The sequence below is a fragment of the Schistocerca nitens genome, chromosome 2, assembly GCF_023898315.1.
Source record: "Schistocerca nitens isolate TAMUIC-IGC-003100 chromosome 2, iqSchNite1.1, whole genome shotgun sequence".
Taxonomy (NCBI): Eukaryota; Metazoa; Arthropoda; class Insecta; order Orthoptera; family Acrididae; genus Schistocerca; species Schistocerca nitens.
Genome location: NC_064615.1, coordinates 868,015,532 through 868,040,290, shown reverse-complemented (window position 1 = coordinate 868,040,290; position 24,759 = coordinate 868,015,532). Strand labels below are relative to the sequence as shown.

Below are 24,759 nucleotides of genomic sequence, written 5' to 3'. Positions count from 1 at the left end.
CCCATATTGGTTGGACCCTAGACGACTGGAGAACCATGGCCCGGTCAGGTATGTCCTGATTTCAGTCGGGAGCTGATTGTGTGGTTCGAATGTGGCACTGTCAACAATGCACTGTGCAAGTTGCTGGTGGCTTTATGACTGTGTGGGCTGTATTTATATGGAAGGAATTGGGTCATCTGGTGCCACTGAACCAGTCTTTGAGTGGAAATGGTCATGTTTGGCTACTTGGAGACCATTTTCAGCCGTTCACTGACTTTATGTACCGAGAAAACGATGGAATTTTGACGGATGGCAATGTGCTATGTCACCGGGCAACATTTGTGTGAGACTGGTTTGAAGAACGTTCTGGACAATTGAAATGTATGATTTGGGCGCGCAGATCGCCAGAGGTGAATACCATCGAATATTCATGGGACTTAATCGAGAGGTCAGTTCGTGCACGAAGTCCTGCACCGGCAACATTTCCACAATTATGGACGGCTATAGAGGCACTATGGCTCATTTTTTCTGCAAGGGACTTCCAACGATTTGTTGAGTCCGTGCCACGCCTAACTGCTGTACTACGCCGGGGAAAAGGAGATCCGACACGACATTAGGAGGTATTCCATGACTATGTATCCATGCAACCATCGCTGAGCGATAGCAGGTGTCAAACAATACGTGGTCTTTCGTATCCTACAGTAGCTTTATCTTCGTCTGAGAACAGTAGAGGTATGAGTTAATCAAGTCAGTTATACTCTGGGATTAACCAGGCAGTAGTATTGTTTGAGGCGGAGAATCGGTTAGCAAGGTCCCGTATGGCTTGTGGACAAAGGGGCACTCTTCGCTTTCGCCTGCTGCCGTAAAGAGACACTGCTTTCCTGCTTGGTCGTGCCGAAACCATTAGCGCAGACGCTTGTGATAGTGAATGGTTATGCTGAAAGCCACGTCCTCCGACATTATGGAGAGATGGGTTGCCCTGTTTGGTTTTTCAAATTTATTCATGCGACATACTTTGCAGCTCACTTCACGTTAGTTTCTTTGAACGGTTTCATAGCTCTTTTGAAACACGTGTCAATCAATATTTATTTTCTACTCATTCATCCTGGTCTACAAGTGGCCAATGCCATTGGCTTTTCACCCACCAAATACTATTATGGGCATGAATATAGGATTATGTATTTGCCTTTTTGTAATTGTGTGGTGATTTAAAGTCATGTGGTCCGTTGAATGGCACTTGTGTCCAAAACATGAGACTTTATTTTCTGCGCATTATATCCCGACAGTCAAAAAAGGCCGCGCGGGGTAGCCGTGCGGTCTGAGGTGTCTTGTCATGGTTCGCGTGGCTCCCACCGTCGGAGGTTCGAGTCCTTCCTCGGGCATGTGCGTGTGTGTGTTGTCCTTAGAGTAAGTTAGTTTAAGTTAGACCGAGTAGTGCTTAAGCCTAGAGACCGATCTCCTCAGCAGTTTAATCCCATAGTCATTACCACAAATTTCCAGAATTTCCAAAAAGCTTCAAGAATGCATTAAAAAACAGTGAGAAGTTAAGATGGGTTTTTAATACTTCAGTTCTGCCCCCCAATTGAGTACAATACAGAAAACGTCCATACATTGGCTTGCATGTCGGCTGTGTCGTCAAAGCGTAGACACACCATGTGTATTTCTGCACTTTGTCGTTTCGTAATATGTCCTGTTGTATCCGTCAGGTAGTCGTTTCCTCCACACACTAGGCAGGCTGTGTGGACAGTCGCTCCGGCAAGAAGACATGCGCAGACGGCTTTCATAAACACCGAGATATTTCCTTGAAGGATCCGGGCTGTTAACCTCCGAGTTACGCGTCGCCTCCACAGCCTCTGGGGGCGCCAACCTCGCCTACAGGCAGCGTGCCTGTCGCAGCTGAGAGCGCCTTGGGAAGGGCACTATTTTGGTGCGTCCGGTCACGTGCTCTCTTAGCGCCACACGAATGTCCATCTGTGCCGACTTTTTCGGCCACCGTCGGACCGTGCGCAGTGAGTTTCGCCCTACACCTCAACTCGGCAGTACCAGCAGTTCCATCCGGCCGTGTCGGCAGTTCAGTCCCAGCGCTACAATTGGCGGTGCCAGGAGTTTAGTCTCAGCGCGGCGGCCCAGTTCGTTCTGGTGAGCATCAACAGCACGTCAGCCGTCATACGCCGGCAGCACCGGCTTAGTAACAGCCTCCTCTCCACACTTCCGCCGACCACTCTAGGGTTCGTCGTGTAGGCCCCAGCAGACAACGTCATAGGGACAAACATTACTGCAGTTCATTATAACTAAGTTTCGTTTTGTCAATAAAATTATTCTTTTAAAAGGGTCTTCGATCACTCCTCAGTACGAGGATACTTTAGGTTCGTATTGATACCACCAAGAGTAGAGACGTGGGATAATTTTTTTTTCCAGGAAACAGTTGTCCCCGTTTTACCTTTCAGTCAAGTAATAGAAGGCGTTCACACATCCTGGTTTCTGTGTGGGAGTCGGGGCGTGTGTGACAAACTTTGTACACACTTTTATCTTCTTCAAAAAGTTATGGAAATTGTCTCAAACACTTGATTTAACGATGTTGCTCCATTGCGATTTGTGGCTTAACAACGTTGACACACTACGAGTATGTCCGCGCGTTCACCAGTTAACACCGCCTGCTCACTGACCGGCCGAATGCACATCTGTTATTTGCAGCTGTTATTTCAAGCTGTCGCCGCAGTTACTGCGTTGATGTCGCTTGGACGCCATGCTGGGAGTTAACCTATCTTCTGGAATGTAATTCAGTTTTTCGCGATGTTTTCGCGCTTATATTCGTTTTTACGGCGCGAAAACATCGCGAAAAACTGAAATACATTCTAGAAGATAGGTTAACTCCCATTAACTCCCAGCAAAAAATAAAATAAAATAAAATAAAATAAATAAATAAAATAAAATTGTCATCAACATCGTTTTGATGCAGATGACAAGCTACCTGTAGTAATTAACACACAAATGATCCAGAAAATTCATGCACACCATATATAAAGGTATTTACAAAAAGAAACGATCTGTTGTTTGAACTAAAAATGCACATAATTCTATAATCATTTAACAAAAATGTTCAGATTACAGAATAAATAAGAAAGAAAAGCCACTGATGATGGCACAGTGGTGCCGAAACATGTTTGGGTACTGAGAAAAACGGTGTTTTGCATAACTGTAGGACCTCACATCCAACAATCTCATATGGCACTGTTCATTGTGATCCGTCCATTGGATGGGAGCGTTAGGCTCGGCGGCCCTCTTGGTGCTATTCGACAGAAGTAGGCTGTGTGCTGCCTCTGGGCTTCCCCCTCTCCCTTCTCTCATCATCATCCAACACAAACACAATGTCTGATCAAAAGTATCCGGACGGTTATTAGTGGACGTTAATATGGGGTGTGTCCACTGTTCGCCTTTATGACATCTTGAACTGTGCTACGAACACTTTCAATGAGGTGTAAGTCTCTGTGAAGAAATAACAGCCCGTTCTTCCTCAAGAGCTGAAGCCAGAGAAGGTAGTGACATTGAACGCTCTGGACCGAACTCTACTTCCTAACTCTTCCCGAAGGTTTTCCGTTGGGCTCAGATCGGAACTCTGCGCAGGCCAGTCCATTTCAGGAATCTTTTTGTCCACAAACCGTTGCCTCGCAGAAGCTGCTTCATGACGGGGTGCATTGTCATACTTACACAAACAGTCACATTCTCCTAACTGTTCTTCTGCTGTACACAGAACACAGTGTTGCAAAATGTATTCATTTCCCTCCACAGGTTGCGTTTTCGCAAATGCAATAGGCACGAAAAATAATGCCAGACAGTAACACCACCTTCTCCGCACATCATTGGGGATGCTACACTTAAAGGCAAGCGTCGCTCTTCGCACCAACTCAAGTGTCGCTTACCATTTTTTTTTTTTTTTGTTTCGTAAAAAAAAAAATCTTTATTTACCATCAATAATAATATTTATACATCATAACTCACTACCTTATTTGATTAGTGGGTCTTACTTGCTACTGTTAATTACAATTAGCAGCTAATTACAATATAGTAAGTCGTGAGCTACAGCTATAATCTAATTACAATGGGCAGCTATATACACCTATTTGTTTTTAAATTCTAAGATTTTAACTAACCCTACGTTCTACTTCCTGCAGCGTCACAGATGTGTCAGAAATGTACAAACCTACTTTATTGCCTTGCCCATCGAGCTAATCCCGATGAGCGTGCCCCTGACACTGGGCAGGCCAGGATGTTAATCGCTGCAGGTTCCTAAATCTAGATTTCTAGTCTAATTTCTACTAACTAGTTCTAACCTAAGTCAACTCCAGTGCATTGTCAAATCCTGGTTGTTTTTATTCCCCACTCCCCCTAATTCCGTACGTGGCGGATTCCAGACTATAGGGTCGGCCTATTCACCCGCAGGCGGTATGGGAGTAGGGCGCGTATTTGTCGTAATCTGTGCTATTTAGTTTTGTTCCCTCATGTATTCTCTTAGCACTTTTTGTGATAGCTCGTTGGCAAGTCTATTCAGTGTTTGGAAGGTGTCTTGTTGTCTTATCAGGTGGTATGTGTCATGGTCGGGTAGTAGGTCACGTAGTGTGGAAGCAACATCATTGAAGAGGGGGCACTCGTAAATCACGTGATCGGGAGTGCCCTCCGGTTCACCACATTCACACGCGGGTGTGGCCCTTTTCCCGAACCGACATAAGTATGCCGGGTAAGGCCCATGTCCAGTGAGAAAATGGATTAGTCCTCTGGTGGGTTCAAAGTATTTCTTTTTTAGCCGTTCCCTAATGCTTGGAATCAATTCGTATGTCCTGCGCCCTGTTTCATCCGTGTCCCACACTTCTTGCCATAGTTGTACTCCCCTTTGCCGAATCTCACCCTTGTCCCCTGCCCCAATGCCTAAGATCTCTATTTTTGTTACATTTCCCTTCTTAATCCAGAGCTTTGCAGCCTGCTCCCTGATTTTGATGTCCAGGGGGCAAAGCCCCATTATGACTAGTAGTGCTCCCCCTGGTGATGTTCTGTAAGCCCCTACCGATCTAAGTATCATGTTCCTTTGAACCCTTCTCACTGTCATGGCGGGCACATCCCTCGTGAGCCTGTGTGCCCAGACTCCCGAGCCGTAACCCACTATCGATGTTAATATACTATTATGATAGAGTCTTATGAGATGAGGTGGAAGATGAAATCTTTTATGTCCTATGGGTATGAGGTTGTTCAGTGTTTGGAGGGCTTTCTGGGTTACGGTTTCGATGTGTTTCCCAAAATTCCACTTCTCATCAATGATGATGCCCAAGCATTGTGCGTCACGTCTCCGAAGAACCGGCGTGCGCTCGATTCGTACAGTCGGGTTACGGATTAATTGTCCCTTCAGTAGTAAGTAGGTGGACTTGCTCGGTGACACCGTCATTTTGGTGTTTTGGCACGATAGTTGTAACTTGTTTAGGGCACTCTCTATTTTAGGTTCAATGTTTTCGCGGCTACGGCCGCCGACCAACAGGAGGAGGTCATCTGCATAGGCTATCACCTCTAGCACTTCTTCCCTTTGTTGTAGGGTGTCGCTTACCATTTACTACAGAAGTGAGTGGATTTTTCCCCTAACTCCCCACGCACAGTCATTGTGCTACCTGGACTGCTGAAAGCAGCGTGGAACTCGCGATTGATTCCTTCCGCTGAATTCATGCGATTCGTTTCCAACTTCCGCAATGCTGGACGGTCCCTGTCCGTCAATGTGTGAGAGATCTGTCTCGTCTTGGTTTGGCTGTGGTTATTTCTTTGCGTTTCGACTTCACAGTCGCATCGCCAACAGTCGATTTACTCAGCTTCGGAAGGGTTGAAACGTCTGATGGATCTGTTGCTCAGGTCACATCCAGTGACTAGTAGACGTGTTCGAAGGCACTGTGTGCTCCTGTCCGCTGTTACTGCTTCTCTGCTCACGACTCAGTGCTCGCCGTTTCCTTTTATATGGGGTGAACCAAAAGCCCGTTAACACTTGAAAATTCAATACTTCACGAAATAATGTAGATAGAGAGGTAAAAACTGACACACATGCCTGGAACGACTTGAGGTTTAACCGAAACAAAAAAATGCACAAATTGACCAACAGATGGTGCTTCATACGATACAAAAGAAATAATTAGCATAACAACTGATTTTTTTTACCAGAGTCGATGTACTTTATAACAAATTCCCAAAATGTCGGCCGTCATTCGTCAACAGTACCTGCTGTCGAGCGACAATGTTGTGAACAGTACTGTATAGCATATTAGGGGGTCTGGCGATAAACTGCCGTCTGATATTATCTTTTAGTATCGCCAGGAGCCGGCCGGGGCGGCCAAGCGGTTCTAGGTGCTTCAATCTGGAACCGCGCGACCGCTACGGTCGCAGGCTCGAATCCTGCCTCGGGCATGGGTGTGTGTGATGTCCTTAGGTTAGTTAGGTTTAAGTAGTTCTACGTTCTAGGGGACTGATGACCTCAGACGTTAAGTCACATAGTGCTCAGAGCCATTTGAACCATTTTTTTATCCTCAGGAGGTCAGACTATCGCCATAGATTTGTGACTTCCGGTAAACCCAAGGCTAATAATCACACGAACTGAGGTGTCCACCTCAGATGCCGAGGACGACAGAAGTGAAGACCCAGCACGCGATCCTCGTCAAACGATGTGTGCAAGAGATCTTATACATGTGTAGCAATATGGGATGGAGCGCTATCTTGCATAACAGTCGTACCTTCCAGCAGATGTCTATCAGCCAGACTGGGGATGATGCGATTCTGTAACATATCGAAATACTTCGCATCCATCAAGCTGACAGTCTGAAAACTACACCCCGCATTTCCTCCAAGAAAAAAGGATGTGATCGCAACTGATGTGGTAAATCCACACCGCACAGTGACTTTATCGTTATGCAGTGGGGTTTCCATGATAGTTCTAGGATTTTCGATACCCCAGGTTCTGCAGCTGTGTGAAATGGGCTTCGTCGACCAACAACGCGCTAGATAACTAATCACCATCTCCCCCAACTTTTTGAAGTTCCCACATCGCAGATGCTCTCTGCATCACAAAATGGCTAACAGTACATGATGACGCTGAATTCTCATGCGGCGTCACTGACGTATTGGTGTTCAGGACTATGTGTTGGGACTTTTGGGTCACCCTGTACTGACTGGTCTGCCGATCAGCTCCGATTTATTCAGGGGGAGACCGGGTATTTTTGAACAAATAATGTGTGACACATCGCTACACACACCCATTACAGTCACTTACAGTTATTACAGGGTGTTTCAAAAATGACCGGTATATTTGAAACGGCAATAAAAACTAAACGAGCAGCGATAGAAATACACCGTTTGTTGCAATATGCTTGGGACAACAGTACATTTTCAGGCAGACAAACTTTCGAAATTACAGTAGGTACAATTTTCAACAACAGATGGCGCTGCGGTCTGGGAAACTCTATAGTACGATATTTTCCACATATCCACCATGCGTAGCAATAATATGGCGTAGTCTCTGAATGAAATTACCCGAAACCTTTGACAACGTGTCTGGCGGAATGGCTTCACATGCAGATGAGATGTACTGCTTCAGCTGTTCAATTGTTTCTGGATTCTGGCGGTACACCTGGTCTTTCAAGTGTCCCCACAGAAAGAAGTCACAGGGGTTCATGTCTGGCGAATAGGGAGGCCAATCCACGCCGCCTCCTGTATGTTTCGGATAGCCCAAAGCAATCACACGATCATCGAAATATTCATTCAGGAAATTAAAGACGTCGGCCGTGCGATGTGGCCGGGCACCATCTTGCATAAACCACGAGGTGTTCGCAGTGTCATCTAAGGCAGTTTGTACCGCCACAAATTCACGAAGAATGTCCAGATAGCGTGATGCAGTAATCGTTTAGGATCTGAAAAATGGGCCAATGAATCCTTTGGAAGAAATGGCGGCCCAGACCAGTACTTTTTGAGGATGCAGGGACGATGGGACTGCAACATGGGGCTTTTCGGTTCCCCATATGCGCCAGTTCTGTTTATTGACGAAGCCGTCCAGGTAAAAATAAGATTCGTCAGTAAACCAAATGCTGCCCATATGCATATCGCCGTCATCAATCCTGTGCACTATATCGTTAGCGAATGTCTCTCGTGCAGCAATGGTAGCGGCGCTGAGGGGTTGCCGCGTTTGAATTTTGTATGGATAGAGGTGTAAACTCTGGCGCATGAGACGATACGTGGAAGTTGGCGTCATTTGGACCGCAGCTGCAACACGGCGAACGGAAACCCGAGGCCGCTGTTGGATCACCTGCTGCACTAGCTGCGCGTTGCCCTCTGTGGTTGCCGTACGCGGTCGCCCTACCTTTCCAGCACGTTCATCCGTCACGTTCCCAGTCTGTTGAAATTTTTCAAACAGATCCTTTATTGTATCGCTTTTCGGTCCTTTGGTTACATTAAACCTCCGTTGAAAACGTCGTCTTGTTGCAACAACACTGTGTTCTAGGCGGTGGAATTCCAACACCAGAAAAATCCTCTGTTCTAAGGAATAAACCATGTTGTCTACAGCACACTTGCACGTTATGAACAGCACACGCTTACAGCAGAAAGACGACGTACAGAATGGTGCACCCACAGACTGCGTTGTCTTCTATATCTTTCACATCACTTGCAGCGCCATCTGTTGTTGAAAATTGTAACTACTGTAATTTCGAAAGTTTGTCCGCCTGAAAATGTACTGTTGTCCCAAGCATATTGCAACAAACGGTGTATTTTTATCGCTGCTCGTTTAGTTTCTATTGCCATTTCAAATATACCGGTCATTTTTGAAACACCCTGTAGATACACTTACATTGCCCCCATGAACCATGGACCTTTCCGTTGGTGGGGAGGCTTGCGTGCCTCAGCGATACAGATGGCCGTATCGTAGGTGCAACCACAACGGAGGGGTATCTGTTGAGAGGCCAGACAAACGCGTGGTTCCTGAAGAGGGGCAGCAGCCTTTTCAATAGTTGCAGCGGCAACAGTCTGGATGATTGACTGATATTGCCTTGTAACACTAACCAAAACGGCCTTGCTGTGCTGGTACTGCGAACGGCTGAAAGCAAGGGGAAACTACAGCCGTATTTTTTCCCGAGGGCATGCAGCTTTACTGTTTGGTTTAATGATGATAGAGTCCTCTTGGGTAAAATATTCCGGAGGTAAAATAGTACCCCATTCGGATCTCCGGGCGGGGACTACTCAAGAGGACGTCGTTATCAGGAGAAATAAAACTGGCGTTCTACGGAGCGTAGAAAATTTAAAAAGCGAAAAGGATAGGTTGAAGTTAGATATTGTGGGAATTAGTGAAGTTCGGTGGCAGGAGGAACAAGACTTTTGGTCAGGTGAATACAGGGTTATAAATACAAAATCAATTAGGGGTAATGCAGGAGTAGGTTTCATAATGAATAAAAAAATAGGAGTGCGGGTAAGCTACTACCAACAGCATAGTGAACGCATTATTGTGGCCAAGATAGACACGAAGCCCATGCTTACTACTGTAGTACAAGTGTATATGCCAACTAGCTCTGCAGATGATGAAGAAATTGATGAAATGTATGATGAGATAAAAGAAATTATTCAGGTAGTGAAGGGAGACGAAAATTTAATAGTCATGGGTGACTGGAATTCGAGAGTAGGAAAAGGGAGAGAAGGAAACATAGTGGGTGAATATGGATTGGGGGAGAGATATGAAAGAGGAAGCCGTCTGGTAGAATTTTGCACAGAGCGTAACTTAGTCATAGCTAACACTTGGTTCAAGAATCATAAAAGAAGGTTGTATACATGGAAGAATCCTGGAGATACTAGAAGGTATCAGATAGATTATGTTAAGACAGAGATTTAGGAACCAGATTTTAAATTGTAAGACATTTTCAGGGGCAGATGTGGACTCTGACCACAATATATTGGTTATGAACTGTAGATAAAAACTGAAGAAACTGCAAAAAGGTGGGAATTTAAAGAGATGGGACCTGGATAAACTGACAAACCAGAGTCGTACAGAGTTTCAGGGAGAGCATAAGGCAACAATTGACAGGAATGGGGGAAAGAAATACAGTAGAAGAGGAATGGGTAGCTCTGAGGGATGAAGTAGTGAAGGCAGCAGAGGATCAAGTAGATAACAAGACGAGGGCTGGTGGAAATCCTTGGGTAACAGAAGAAATATTGAATTTAATTGATAAAAGGAGAAAATATAAAAATGCAGTAAATGAAGCAGGCAATAAGGAATACAAACGTATCAAAAATGAGATCGACAGGAAGTGCAAAATGGCTAAGCAGGGATGGCTAGAGGACAAATGTAAGGATGTAGAGGCTTATCTCACTAGGGGTAAGATAGATACTGCCTACAGGAAAATTAGACCTTTGGAGAAAAGAGAGCCACTTGTATGAATATCAAGAGCGTTGATGGAAATCCAGTTCTAAGCAAAGAAGGGAAAGCAGAAAGGTGGAAGGAGTATATAGGGGGTCTATACAAGGGCGATATACTTGAGGATAATATTATGGAAAGCGAAGAGGATGTAGATGAAGATGAAATGGGAGATACGATACCGCGTGAAGAGTTTGACAGAGCACTGAAAGACCTGAGTCGAAACAAGGCTCCGGGAGTAGACAACATTCCATTGGAACTACTGACGGCCTTGGGAGAACCAGTCCTGACAAAACTCTACCATCTGGTGAGCAAGATGTATGAGACAGGCGAAATACCCTCAGACTTCAAGAAGAATATAATAATTCCAATCCCAAAGAAAGCAGGTGTTAACAGATGTGAAAATTACCGAACTATCAGTTTAATAAGTCACGGCTGCAAAATACTAACGCGAATTCTTTACCGACGAATGGAAAAACTGGTAGAAGCCGACCTCGGCGAAGATCAGTTTGGATTCCGCAGAAATATTGGAACACGCGAGGCAATCCTGACCCTACGACTTATCTTAGAAAATAGATTAAGGAAAGGCAAATCTACATTTCTAACATTTGTAGACTCAGAGAAAGCTTTTGACAATGTTGACTGGAATACTCTCTTTCAAATTCTAAAGGTGGCAGGGGTAAAATACAGGGAGCGAAAGGCTATTTACAATTTGTACAGATACAGGATGGCAGTTATAAGAGTCGAGGGGCATGAAAGGGAAGCAGTGGTTGGGAAGGGAGTGAGGCAGGGTTGTAGCCTATCCCCGATGTTATTCAATCTGTATATTGAGCAAGCAGTAAAGGAAACAAAAGAAAAATTCGTAGGAGGTATTAAAGTCCATGGAGAAGAAATAAAAACTTTGAGGTTCGCCGATGACATTGTAATTCTGTCAGAGACAGCAAAGGACTTGGAAGAGCAGTTGAACGGAATGGACAGTATCTTGAAAGGAGGATATAAGATGAACATCAACAAAAGCAAAACTAGGATAATGGAATGTAGTCGAATTAAGTCGAGTGATTCTGAAGGAATTAGATTAGGAAATGAGACACTTAAAGTAGTAAAGGAGTTTTGCTATTTAGGGAGCAAAATAACTGATGATGGTCGAAGTAGAGAGCATATAAAATGTAGACTGGCAATGGTAAGGAAAGCGTTTCTGAAGAAGAGAAATTTGTTAACATCGAATATAGATTTACGTGTCAGGAAGTCGTTTCTGAAAGTATTTGTATGGAGTGTAGCCATGTATGGAAGTGAAACATGGCCGATAAATAGTTTGGACAAGAAGAGAATAGAAGCTTTCGAAATGTTGCGCTACAGAAGAATTCTGAAGATTTGATGGGTACATCACATAACTAATGAGGAGGTATTGAATAGAATTGGGGAGAAGAGGAATTTGTGGTAGAACTTGACAAGAAGAAGGGACCGGTTGGTAGGACGTGTTCCAAGGCATCAAGGGATCACAAATTTAGAATTGGAGGGCAGAGTGGAGGCGTAAAAATCGTAGAGGGAGACCAAGAGATGAATCCACTAAGCAGATTCAGAAGGATGTAGGTTGCAGTAAGTACTGGGAGATGAAGAAGCTTGCACAGGATAGAGTGGCATGGAGAGCTGCATCAAACCAGTCTCAGGACTGAAGACAACTTCACAACAACAACATACACACTTCATGAAGGAAAGGTTCCATAGTGAGATAACGCCATAAAAATATTTGGAATTAGACGACTAAACTTGAATTCTGGTTCTCCAAACTGACAATACCATACGACTTTACTTTTTAACTCACAGGGCCGCGCGGCATTAGCCGAGCTGTCTGAGGCCCTGCAGTCATGGACTGTGCGGCTGGTCCCGGCGGAGGTTCGAGTCCTCCCTCGGACATGGGTTGTAAACGCTACGCTCGGGCGTACGATACTCCTTAAAGTCTGTACTATAGTAAGTTGACGGGCTTCACCTTAAGAGAAAAGGATTTTTGTATAGACATTGACCGCGTGTACCTGAATGGAGGCAAATCAGACTTACACCCACTCAGTCATAACAATGATACGTCAAACAAGTCCGAAATGCAACTACACGTCAGGACGGACAAGAAACAACACAGAAGATGTTACCAATTTGTTAATAATACGGTCGCCAGCCTAATTAGGCATTAACTGAGTTTCTTCCCTGTACAAGTTGATGTACGTTCGAGCATAAGAACACGTAGTAACACTGCATAATACGGTAAATTTTATAACCAGAAAATCTACTGAACTGATAATTTCACTTTCTGTACCAATATGGATAAACCATAAATACACAACATTACGCTATAATGTTTACTACGAAACTTCGTACTGTCTATTGATCTGATTAAAATCGGGCATAGGTTACCCTAGAAATAGCACTTTCGAAACACACAGACAATGTCAATTTTGATAAATGTAAAACACTGATACATTTTGGTTTTTGTATTGGCTTTAACTTTACTGGTCTAATCAGTTTAGAACACTTCAGAATTTAAATGAATAAGAAAGAGGGGGGGGGGCCTGATCACTGTATTAAAACAATTAGTTTATTGACATCATTAAGCACTCAAAATTTCCACTATATGAGTTACTACTCTTTTTAGCTTATTTCCTGCTTATTTAATTACCATTATATCTGCCTCAAAATAATTAAACTTCATTACTAAACCAATTTCAAAATTATCTTCCCACTTTGTCAGACCTTTGTTATTTACCTATAGATTCATTAACAAAACAGTTCTTCAAACATCATTCTAACATAGCTAGGTCTGCAAGTAACTATTATTAACATAAACTTTAAATCTTCATCTCGGGACGCTCGGATTGCACAACATGTGGAAAGGACCCTGTCTAGGTTAGCTGTGAGGATAATTAAATGATAAGACAGTTCTGGTAAAATTTAAGTTGTTATTGAACAGTATGGAACAAAAGTAACACTGGTAGACACGAAGACAGTACTAAAAGTTTCAACCCGTTCGTATCGATGCGGCGATCGGCAGGCAGCGAGATGGCGAGGCACAGGGCACACATACAATCACAGCAATGGCTCTTGATGTATCGGCACTTTGCTTCTTCTTAGCGTCGCAATTCTTTTCCATTTAGTGCCTACGGAATTTTGCCATGCTGTATTGGCGTCGGGATGGCACATCCGAGGCTCAATGAAACTACGTCTTCCAGGAGAGCCTCCTCGATCCAGAACGTGTGGCTCAGATCAATGCCCAACTCCGACTACTACTGCTGAGCCCGTTATGCCGTGCAGTGCCCGTGTGCATTTTCCCACGCTCGCCTGCCATCCACCTTTTACCGCTCCCCTACAGACAGGGTATTCCCCAGAGGTTTTGCATTCTACATATCCCAATACCTTGCCTACGTATGTACCAGACGCACCATTACAACTTTAACATCTTCCAACAGATTCAACGTTTCTTACATTTCAATTCTGTTACAATATTGTTTGACATTTGACATAAACATTAATATTCACATCGAAATTTGTTTCCAGTTTTCTTAACACAATGACATGAAAAGAAAAGAAATGAAATCAGAATATCGATTACACTAATTTATCGAAAATCAGAAGAAAAAAAATTATATGTACAATAGTACAGCGTTGTTGTTGTTACACATGCCCCTGTTTCCAGTAAATTTCACCAAGTGCAAATTTGATGGGAACACTAAATTTTATATTTATACAGTGGTTCTGAATCTTTGTGTGAATGTCCCATCAAAAATTTTATACCACAAACTTCCTTTCACTCACATTATTTAGGTCTATAGTTTTTAACATATCAAAAACATTTACCTATCGTTTGCTTAAGTGCCTTTGGCACAGTCCAACCTCCTATCACAACATTATTTAAATAGCAAATTACTTATCATTATTAAATTTCTCAGAGAAAAAAAATCAAAATCTGGAACACAAACACTTAGCTACAAAAGCAAATACAAATACTTATATACACTATAAGACAATTTGTTGCTGCTTGCATTGAATGGCAGTCCATTTCGCACCCTTTTATCACATCTCCTGCATCACACTTACAATTCTCCTTTAACTATTTATCTGCCCTCTTTGATTTTTGGCAGTCCTTTATATTATGACTCATATACTGCTCACTTTGGTTTTCGGCAGTCCCATCTTTTATCTGGCTTACAGCATTTGCTATTTCTTTTCAGCCCTTTTCTCCATACATCTTTACATTTACAGTACATTTGGTAATCTGAAACTCACATATGTACATTAGCACACTGATATTGGTATACATATACACTCCTGGAAATGGAAAAAAGAACACATTGACACCGGTGTGTCAGACCCACCATACTTGCTCCGGACACTGCGAGAGGGCTGTACAAGCAATGATCACACGCACGGCACAGCGGACACACCAGGAACCGCGGTGTTGGCCGTCGAATGGCGCTAGCTGCGCAGCATTTGTGCACCGCCGCCGTCAGTGTCAGCCAGTTTGCCGTGGCATACGGAGCTCCATCGCAGTCTTTAACACTGGTAGCATGCCGCGACAGCGTGGACGTGAACCGTATGTGCAGTTGACGGACTTTGAGCGAGGGCATATAGTTGGCATGCGGGAGGCCGGGTGGACGTACCGCCGAATTGCTCAACACGTGGGGCGTGAGGTCTCCACAGTACATCGATGTTGTCGCCAGTGGTCGGCGGAAGGTGCACGTGCCCGTCGACCTGGGACCGGACCGCAGCGACGCACGGATGCACGCCAAGACCGTAGGATCCTACGCAGTGCCGTAGGGGACCGCACCGCCACTTCCCAGCAAATTAGGGACACTGTTGCTCCTGGGGTATCGGCGAGGACCATTCGCAACCGTCTCCATGAAGCTGGGCTACGGTCCCGCACACCGTTAGGCCGTCTTCCGCTCACGCCCCAACATCGTGCAGCCCGCCTCCAGTGGTGTCGCGACAGGCGTGAATGGAGGGACGAATGGAGACGTGTCGTCTTCAGCGATGAGAGTCGCTTCTGCCTTGGTGCCAATGATGGTCGTATGCGTGTTTCGCGCCGTGCAGGTGAGCGCCACAATCAGGACTGCATACGACCGAGGCACACAGGGCCAACACCCGGCATCATGGTGTGGGGAGCGATCTCCTACACTGGCTGTACACCACTGGTGATCGTCGAGGGGACACTGAATAGTGCACGGTACATCCAAACCGTCATCGAACCCATCGTTCTACCATTCCTAGACCGGCAAGGGAACTTGCTGTTCCAACAGGACAATGCACGTCCGCATGTATCCCGTGCCACCCAACGTGCTCTAGAAGGTGTAAGTCAACTACCCTGGCCAGCAAGATCTCCGGATCTGTCCCCCATTGAGCATGTTTGGGACTGGATGAAGCGTCGTCTCACGCGGTCTGCACGTCCAGCACGAACGCTGGTCCAACTGAGGCGCCAGGTGGAAATGGCATGGCAAGCCGTTCCACAGGACTACATCCAGCATCTCTACGATCGTCTCCATGGGAGAATAGCAGCCTGCATTGCTGCGAATGGTGGATATACACTGTACTAGTGCCGACATTGTGCATGCTCTGTTGCCTGTGTCTATGTGCCTGTGGTTCTGTCAGTGTGATCATGTGATGTATCTGACCCCAGGAATGTGTCAATAAAGTTTCCCCTTCCTGGGACAATGAATTCACGGTGTTCTTATTTCAATTTCCAGCAGTGTATTTACAAAGATTTGTTACATTTGGAATAAAATAGTTTTAGCATAGGATACAGCACATTTACTGTAAATTGCTCTCTGAGTGTACTTAGGTCACTCACTCCTAGGAACATACAGTTTCAGGTCCACAACATTTCTTACACCTAAAGGTCTTTTGGATTTTGGGTAGATCAGGTAGTAAGCATTATCGTGTGGAATGTTCTGTATTATATACGGTCCATTATAAATATATTTAAATTTGGAAATTTCATGGTTCAGTTCGCTAGATTTTTCGTGGGTTTTTAAAAGAACATAATCCCCAATTTTAAATTTTGAAACTTTCAGATTTTTATCATGTCTTTTAGATCTAGATTCAGCTTTTTGCTTTGCCCTTTTTCTGACTAATTCTTTCTTTTGATTCAACCCCAAGCTTGTACAACATTTACTTCTGCTGCCTAACAAAATTTCTTCTGGTGGGAACCCAGTAGATTCATGATGTAAGGTGTTCATGACATTCTCAAAATCCGATATAAATCTACCCCAGGCTCTATGGTTATGACTGCAATACGTTCTACACAATCTCCCGATTTCTCGCATGTATCCTTCAACCGGGTTGCTAGCTGGGTGGTAGGCTGAGATATATTTAACCTCCACACCATTTTGCTCCATTCCTTCTTTCCAAATTTTGGATATAAACTGGGGTCCATTGTCAGATAGTACTGCCTTGGGTTTCCCGTTGGTTCTGAAGTATTCGACCATCCTACTAAATACAGCTTTTGCTGTTCCTTTTTCAAGGGGTATAATTTCACAAACTTTGAGAATACTTCCAAAATTACTAAAATATATGCACAATTTCCCGAAGTTTTTGGGAGGGGACCATACAAATCTACTGATAATAATTCTAGGGTGTCTTCAGGTAATGTACTTTGCATTGGACCTCTACTACTTCTGTTCGGTACTTTGGCTCCTTGACAGACATCACACGACTTAATTCGTTCCTTTACCTTCTTACTGACACTACCAGCAATCACTACTACACTATTCAATTTATCCAAACATTTCTTTGGCTCACTATGCCCCAATGCTAAATGAAAATAGTCTATGACATCAGTATCAAACAGGTGTGGCCAACATACTCTCCATTCCTCAGTGACTAAATCTTTCCTCCTATATAAAATGCCTTTAAAGATTTTATAATATTTCTTAATTTGAGGATACTGCACACTGTCAAAATTTACCTTCACAGATTTCCATGTCGGATCCTCATTCTGATGGTATCTCATATTTTTACATACTTGCTCAATTTTCCTTTTTCCTGAAACCTCTTTCATATACCTTATCTGAAAAGTACCCTCTTCACCATTTTCATCGGGCACTTCACTCATACCATTAGGCAATCGAGATAAAGCAACTGCCACATAATTCTCAGTACCCTTAACATAGCAAATCTCGTAATCAAATTGTTGCAGGTACAAAGCCCAACGAGTTAGCCTGCCGTTAAGTAAACGACAATCTTTAAGAAAAGTTAAAGCTTTGTGGTCAGTATGTATGATGAGCTTATGGCCCCACAGATAATTTCTGAATTTCTTTAACCCCCATACAATGGCTAAAGCTTCCTTTTCCGATATAGTGTAGTTTCTCTCGAATTTTGTTAGAGTTCTACTTGCAAACGCGATAGTCCTGTGTTCGATTTCTTTGCCATCACATATTTCTTGGAAAACTTCTATACCAATTCCATAAGCACTGCTGTCAGTACTGATGTGGAAAGGTTTTGACAGTATGGGGTGATGCAAAATATTGTCATTCAAAAGTTCACTTTTTAAATTTTCAAAATCTCTCATACACCCTTCAGTCCACACAAAAGCACTATTTTTCGTAAGTAGATTATTCAAATGAGGACTATTAAAAACTTGCCCCTTGACGAATTTTCTATAGAACCCACATAAACCTAAAAAGGCTTTCAACTGTTTTCTATTTCTAGGAGCTGGATAACCTGCTATTGCACTTAACTTTTCTGGGTCCTTCCCAATACCGGTCGTAGTAATAATGTGCCCCAGAAACTTTATTTCCGACTTCACAAATTCACATTTCTTCCACTTGAGTGTCATGCTCCCTGCTTGTAGAGCAACAGAAACTTTCTGCAATAATTCACAATGCTCTTGCTATTCTTCTGTAGCAATCAGTAAATCATCTACATAAATAGTTAGCCGGGATCTCAATTCTCTCCCTAATACAAAGTCCAGTGCCCTAATAAATACTGCCACAGAAATGCTAAGCCCAAATGGCACTACTTTATACTGATAGCATTTCCCGGCAAACAGAAAAGCGGTATATTTACGGGATTTTTTGCTCAATGGGATTTGCCTGTATCCGACGGTCATGTCCAGACTGGTTAAATACTTCACATTATAAAATTTTTGGAGCATTTCGTCCAGATTTTCAGGTCTGTCTATTTCCTTCTCTACAATTTTGCTCAAAGTCCTGGCTTCAATAACTACTCTTACTCCCCCATCCCTTTTATTCACGATGATAAGAGGACTATTATATTCGCTGCTACTCCGTTCGATTACACCCCATTCTATCATTTTATCTATTTCCACTTGCACAGCCTGCCTCTTTGATATGGGTACTGAAAACGGTCTTACAAAGAAAGGTTTATGCTCTATTATCTCAATCTGGTATTCGAAGTTCTTAACTAGGCCATGTTTGTCCGAAAATACGGTGCTATTACTTTCTAAAATATCAAGCAATTCTGTTTTCTGATCAGGAGATATCTCCTTCAAATTTTCCACAATTTCTTTAAAATTATGCCCCTGCTTGTCACTCTTATCTATTAACCTCTGGACATGGTACACCTCATACATGTTTGTCAAACCATCATTCCCTTGGTCGATCTCCAACAATAAAGATTCAATTTCTGAATCGAACACCTTCCCATTTTCCTCAAATTTTAATTCCAAATTCCTAGATGCATTATTAATTTTGATCACTTCCTGGCTACAATCAATAATAATCTTTTCTTTATCTAACCAATCTATTCCCAGAATCATTTCAGTACTGAAGTCTGGCACAACCAAAAAATCGTGTTCAAATTTTTGTCCTTTTATACTAAATTCAACCAAAATCTGATTCTTTACCGGCTTGCTAGTCTTGCCCGTAGCACCAACAATTTTTACACCCGTCACTGACATAATTACTAGTCCAGGCTCATCACAAATGTGTTCGAAAAACGACTGGGAGATTGAGCTTATCTGAGATCCAGTATCAAGAAGTACTTGCAATTTCACATTATAAATTTCAACTGGTATTACAGTTTGTTTAACCGTCGAATGCTTTTCATTGTTGTGGTCTTCCCTAAGCAAATCCGGATCGACGATAACATCGTCCCAAGATATGCTTTTAACATTCACATCACCTATATCTGGCGGTTTCTTTGGTTCCGGGAGTTCAAATTCATTAGTTACTTGAACGCTTTGTAAAATATGCCCTGAGTCGTCAGGTGGTTCTTTCTTTCTTTGTTCAGTCTCAACATCTGGATTTTGTTTTGAAACTTCGTCATCATTAGGTACAATATCGCAATTAGCTGTATCCCCAATAATTTCACTAGTACCGAAATATTCGTCATCTGAACTATCGTCAGAATCCGACCATTCTGGATCGCTTTCAGGTTCTAACATAAAAGCTTTTCTGAGACAGGCACTAAGTTCTTCCTCTGCATTTTCGTCAGGCTTTGATTTTAACTCAATATCTTCTTTTGACAAAACGGCCTCATTATCAGCTTTACTCTCATCCACTGTTACTTCATATTTAGTGTAATCCTCGTGGACTTCATTTACTTTTAGGTAATTACCTGCCCCTTCCCCACGGTGCCTTTCGGTAGCAGCTTGTACTGTTGACGGATCGTTAACAGAAGTTACTTCCTCGTCAATGCTTAGGATTTCATCCTCCAATTCCTTCCTATCTTTAATCATTGTCCTATCGGCAGCACGCGTACTTTGCGCGGCGCTATTTACTCTCTGTTCTTCAAATTTGGGCCACGTCACCTTATCGACGTCCCTACTATTTCCTTTTCCACTAATTAACCTCCTTGCCTCATACTCCTTCTTAAAATCCTCCCACTCACATTGCTTGAGGCCCTTGTACAGATCGTTGATCTGCACACGCCAATTACTTACTTCCGCTAATTCATTCTCGCCATTTACTTCATTGCTAACACTGCTAAACGCACCTCTCTGTGTATCCACAGTTTCATCTATTACACTCCTGGAAATGGAAAAAAGAACACATTGACACCGGTGTGTCAGACCCACCATACTTGCTCCGGACACTGCGAGAGGGCTGTACAAGCAATGATCACACGCACGGCACAGCGGAAACACCAGGAACCGCGGTGTTGGCCGTCGAATGGCGCTAGCTGCGCAGCATTTGTGCACCGCCGCCGTCAGTGTCAGCCAGTTTGCCGTGGCATACGGAGCTCCATCGCAGTCTTTAACACTGGTAGCATGCCGCGACAGCGTGGACGTGAACCGTATGTGCAGTTGACGGACTTTGAGCGAGGGCGTATAGTGGGCATGCGGGAGGCCGGGTGGACGTACCGCCGAATTGCTCAACACGTGGGGCGTGAGGTCTCCACAGTACATCGATGTTGTCGCCAGTGGTCGGCGGAAGGTGCACGTGCCCGTCGACCTGGGACCGGACCGCAGCGACGCACGGATGCACGCCAAGACCGTAGGATCCTACGCAGTGCCGTAGGGGACCGCACCGCCACTTCCCAGCAAATTAGGGACACTGTTGCTCCTGGGGTATCGGCGAGGACCATTCGCAACCGTCTCCATGAAGCTGGGCTACGGTCCCGCACACCGTTAGGCCGTCTTCCGCTCACGCCCCAACATCGTGCAGCCCGCCTCCAGTGGTGTCGCGACAGGCGTGAATGGAGGGACGAATGGAGACGTGTCGTCTTCAGCGATGAGAGTCGCTTCTGCCTTGGTGCCAATGATGGTCGTATGCGTGTTTGGCGCCGTGCAGGTGAGCGCCACAATCAGGACTGCATACGACCGAGGCACACAGGGCCAACACCCGGCATCATGGTGTGGGGAGCGATCTCCTACACTGGCCGTACACCACTGGTGATCGTCGAGGGGACATTGAATAGTGCACGGTACATCCAAACCGTCATCGAACCCATCGTTCTACCATTCCTAGACCGGCAAGGGAACTTGCTGTTCCAACAGGACAATGCACGTCCGCATGTATCCCGTGCCACCCAACATGCTCTAGAAGGTGTAAGTCAACTACCCTGGCCAGCAAGATCTCCGGATCAGTCCCCCATTGAGCATGTTTGGGACTGCATGAAGCGTCATCTCACGCGGTCTGCACGTCCAGCACGAATGCTGGTCCAACTGAGGCGCCAGGTGGAAATGGCATGGCAAGCCGTTCCACAGGACTACATCCAGCATCTCTACGATCGTCTCCATGGGAGAATAGCAGCCTGCATTGCTGCGAAAGGTGGATATACACTGTACTAGTGCCGACATTGTGCATGCTCTGTTGCCTGTGTCTATGTGCCTGTGGTTCTGTCAGTGTGATCATGTGATGTATCTGACCCCAGGAATGTGTCAATAAAGTTTCCCCTTCCTGGGACAATGAATTCACGGTGTTCTTATTTCAATTTCCAGGAGTGTATTTCCTTCGAAACGGAATTACCACTCGTAATGTATTCACCAGCTCTTAGGGCAATGTTCGTACCTAACGCTGCCGCATTGCTAGCGGCTTCTCTCTGAACAGCTGTTCTGCTAGGCTCGGCCGTTGACCTCTGATGCTCCACTCGCCTGTTAACATGTAGCACTCTGCGCAGCGAAGATGAGTCATCTGTGTGCGCACCTGACGCTTGTTCCGCAACGACACGTTGCGTTGTTCCACGCCTGTCTCTAACCTGTCTCATAATTTTACTGTCAGTCCGGTAACTTTTTCTTAAATCGGGGCCAGTATGTACTGTCCGCTTCCCTTTTGCCCGCAACGTTCGCGGAAATCAGTTTCCCGCGTCGTTATTATTTTGCGCGGTGTACCCTCTACCGTGACCTAGATAACTCCCTCCTCCTCTGCCTCTTCCTCTCTGTATCATGTTGACGCGAAACCCATCGCCGTCGTTTCTCTCGTCATTATTACGATTATTCCTGTTACTAAAATTTTGATAATTGGCACGACTTTCGCGCCAATGGTCTTCGTCTTCGACCCTTTCGAGAAATGCTTGGAAGCTGCGATGATTGCTTCCAACGTATCTCTTTGAATCTTCTGGAAGCTTTTTAAATAGCTCCCATATGATTTCTGAATCGGATCTTCTTCCTCTTAAATGGGTCAACTTCCGGTACCAATATTCGCAGAAATCTTTCAAAGAATTCCTGCCCCCGTTATCATGAAGTTTGGCCATGATAAACTCGCGCCACAAATGATCCTGGTTTTGTTCGGACCAATATTCTTCCGTAAACTTTTGTTTAAATTCTTCGAACGTCATTTGTTCGGTATTCAAGTTAATTCCCCAGCGCTTAGCGTCACCTGCTAAGGCGCTAATTACTACGTTTATGTTTTCCTGACCAGACAAGTGTTCAGGAAACATTCTCTCGCAATTTTTGATGAAATCTAACGGATGCCATCCGTTTTGTTTCTTGGCGGGATCGAAGCGCTCCTCACCTTCCAACAGCTTCGTAAGTGGCGTGCCATTACAGACAACACCAGGCCTATCTTTAAATTTACTCTCGAGATCGAAAATTGTGCCTTGAATTTTCGAAGTATTTTGTTCATACTTTTGTACACATCCGGTAACTTTTTCGCCTAAATCTCTTTCGGTGTCTGAAACTGCCTTTTTCAACTGTGATATTCCGTGTTGACATTCGTTTACGATCTCAGTTTTAAGACCGAAAACTTTTTCGTCTACTTTTGTTTCAACCAGAGGCTCTACTTCCTCTTGGATGCTGAGAATTTCAACAACAAACCTACTGTTAATGTTGTCAATTTCCCCCTGCATAGTATCCATATTTTTATTAGTCTCAATTTCAAACTTCATAGTATTTACCACAGAACTTAAATTACCCACTTTTTGTTCTACCTGTTCTATTTGTTTACTGATTTTAATTCCTTGTTCTTCGACCTGTGCTTTAAGCTGACCAACGTGTGTTTTAAGCTGATCATTCTGTGTTTTGAGCTGATGGCTCTGTGTTTTAAGCTGCTCGTCAACGTGTGTTTTAAGCTGACTAACCTGACTACTAACTTGTTTTTGTAGCTGATCATTCTGCGTTTTGAGTTCATCAACATGAGTTTTAAGCTGATCATTCTGTCCTGCAATTTGTTTGATGAATTGTTCAAATAAATCGTTCATGCTTAAAATTTTCACACTGCCTTGTTCTACGAAATCGGTGTGTTCCGATCCTACTTCAAAAGCTTTTTCTTTATCTGTGGAGAATCAAACATGTCAGTGGATTCGTTCACGTACCCACTATCGTCTACAAAGTCATCCTCTACTTCCTGTTTTATTCCTTGCTGTGTTCGAGACGATCTCGACATTTCAATCTGTTCGTTAACGTGTTCGTGATATTGTATGTACGCCAATTGTCTACCACTAACGCCATCTGTTATCTGGCCGCGTACACTCCTGTCATTCCCAGCTGCATCTTCCATTACTCTCGGCACATCTACCGTGTCTACTTTCCTGTCCATACTGAATGCAAATTACAAACGGAATTTTGCTGCAGACAGTAGCGAGCCAGGGTCTGAATCAGACACTCAAAGAAGTTACGATTCCCTTTGAAAATGTCCTCCGCATATGAGGACTAAACATTGGGTTTAAATGTGAAATCCATTCGATCATGGCATAACAGCCCGGAATACTTTATTAACTGTGACATTTCCGACCGTGAAAGTTTACATTATACAATTTCCAGGACATTCTCGCAGCCGACGCTTCCATGTCATAGGCTCTCGAAGGTTTTGACTTTCCAGTAAGTGTCCAGGACAAGTGGGACGCAGCCCGCTGGCGCGAGACGCGCTAACGAGACGCCAGCTGCAGCACAAAAGAGCAGCCCGGCGCTGCAGCGCGGCGTCGCGTCGCGTCCAGCCGGGTGGCGGCGGCGGCGGCGGCGGTAGGAGCTCTGCGGCACGGCGGGGGCGGCGGGGGCGGCGGGGGCGGCGGGGGCGGCGCCATCGATCCGGCGGCTGCGGGGGCGACGTCTCCGTCCCTGGCGACGCCCTTAGCGCTTGTCGTGTTCGTTTTCCTCCCCCCACCCCCTCCTCTCACTCTCTTGCTCTCTCTCTCTCGCTCTCCTAGCTCCCGGGGATGCGATAGGCTGAGATCTCGGTACCAGAAGCCGAGGAACGAGCCCTTCAGCAGTGCTGGCAGAAACATATTCCTGTTGTAACTTAAGACTAGACACACTTAGGTGTGTGTACAGTAAATTGCAATCACAGTAGTGCTGTTAAAAACCGCCACGCCTTGGTGATAAAAAGGTAGGGTCACGTGTCTTGAAAGCCCTTGACCTACGGATCATTTGTATACACAACAGAAGAATCAATCGTCTTTGTGTCACTGCCCTGTAGTACATTGTGAAAATAGGAATATTACATACTTCCTCCTGCTTAGGCAAGTAGAGCAAATCGGTTGTTTCTTCT

The 24,759-nt window shown here is 44.5% G+C and overlaps 1 protein-coding gene across 1 annotated transcript in view; it reads right to left on the bottom strand.

Annotated features, from left to right (window-relative positions):
- LOC126235399 (uncharacterized) overlaps window positions 1-24,496 on the bottom strand; it is a 30,318-nt gene extending 5,822 nt beyond the window's left edge. Inside the window, exon 1 of the mRNA XM_049944121.1 lies at window positions 24,210-24,496. Coding sequence (XP_049800078.1) covers window positions 24,210-24,496 — 287 coding nt within the window. The remainder of the gene's footprint in view (window positions 1-24,209) is intronic.
- Window positions 24,497-24,759: the final 263 nt, after the last annotated feature.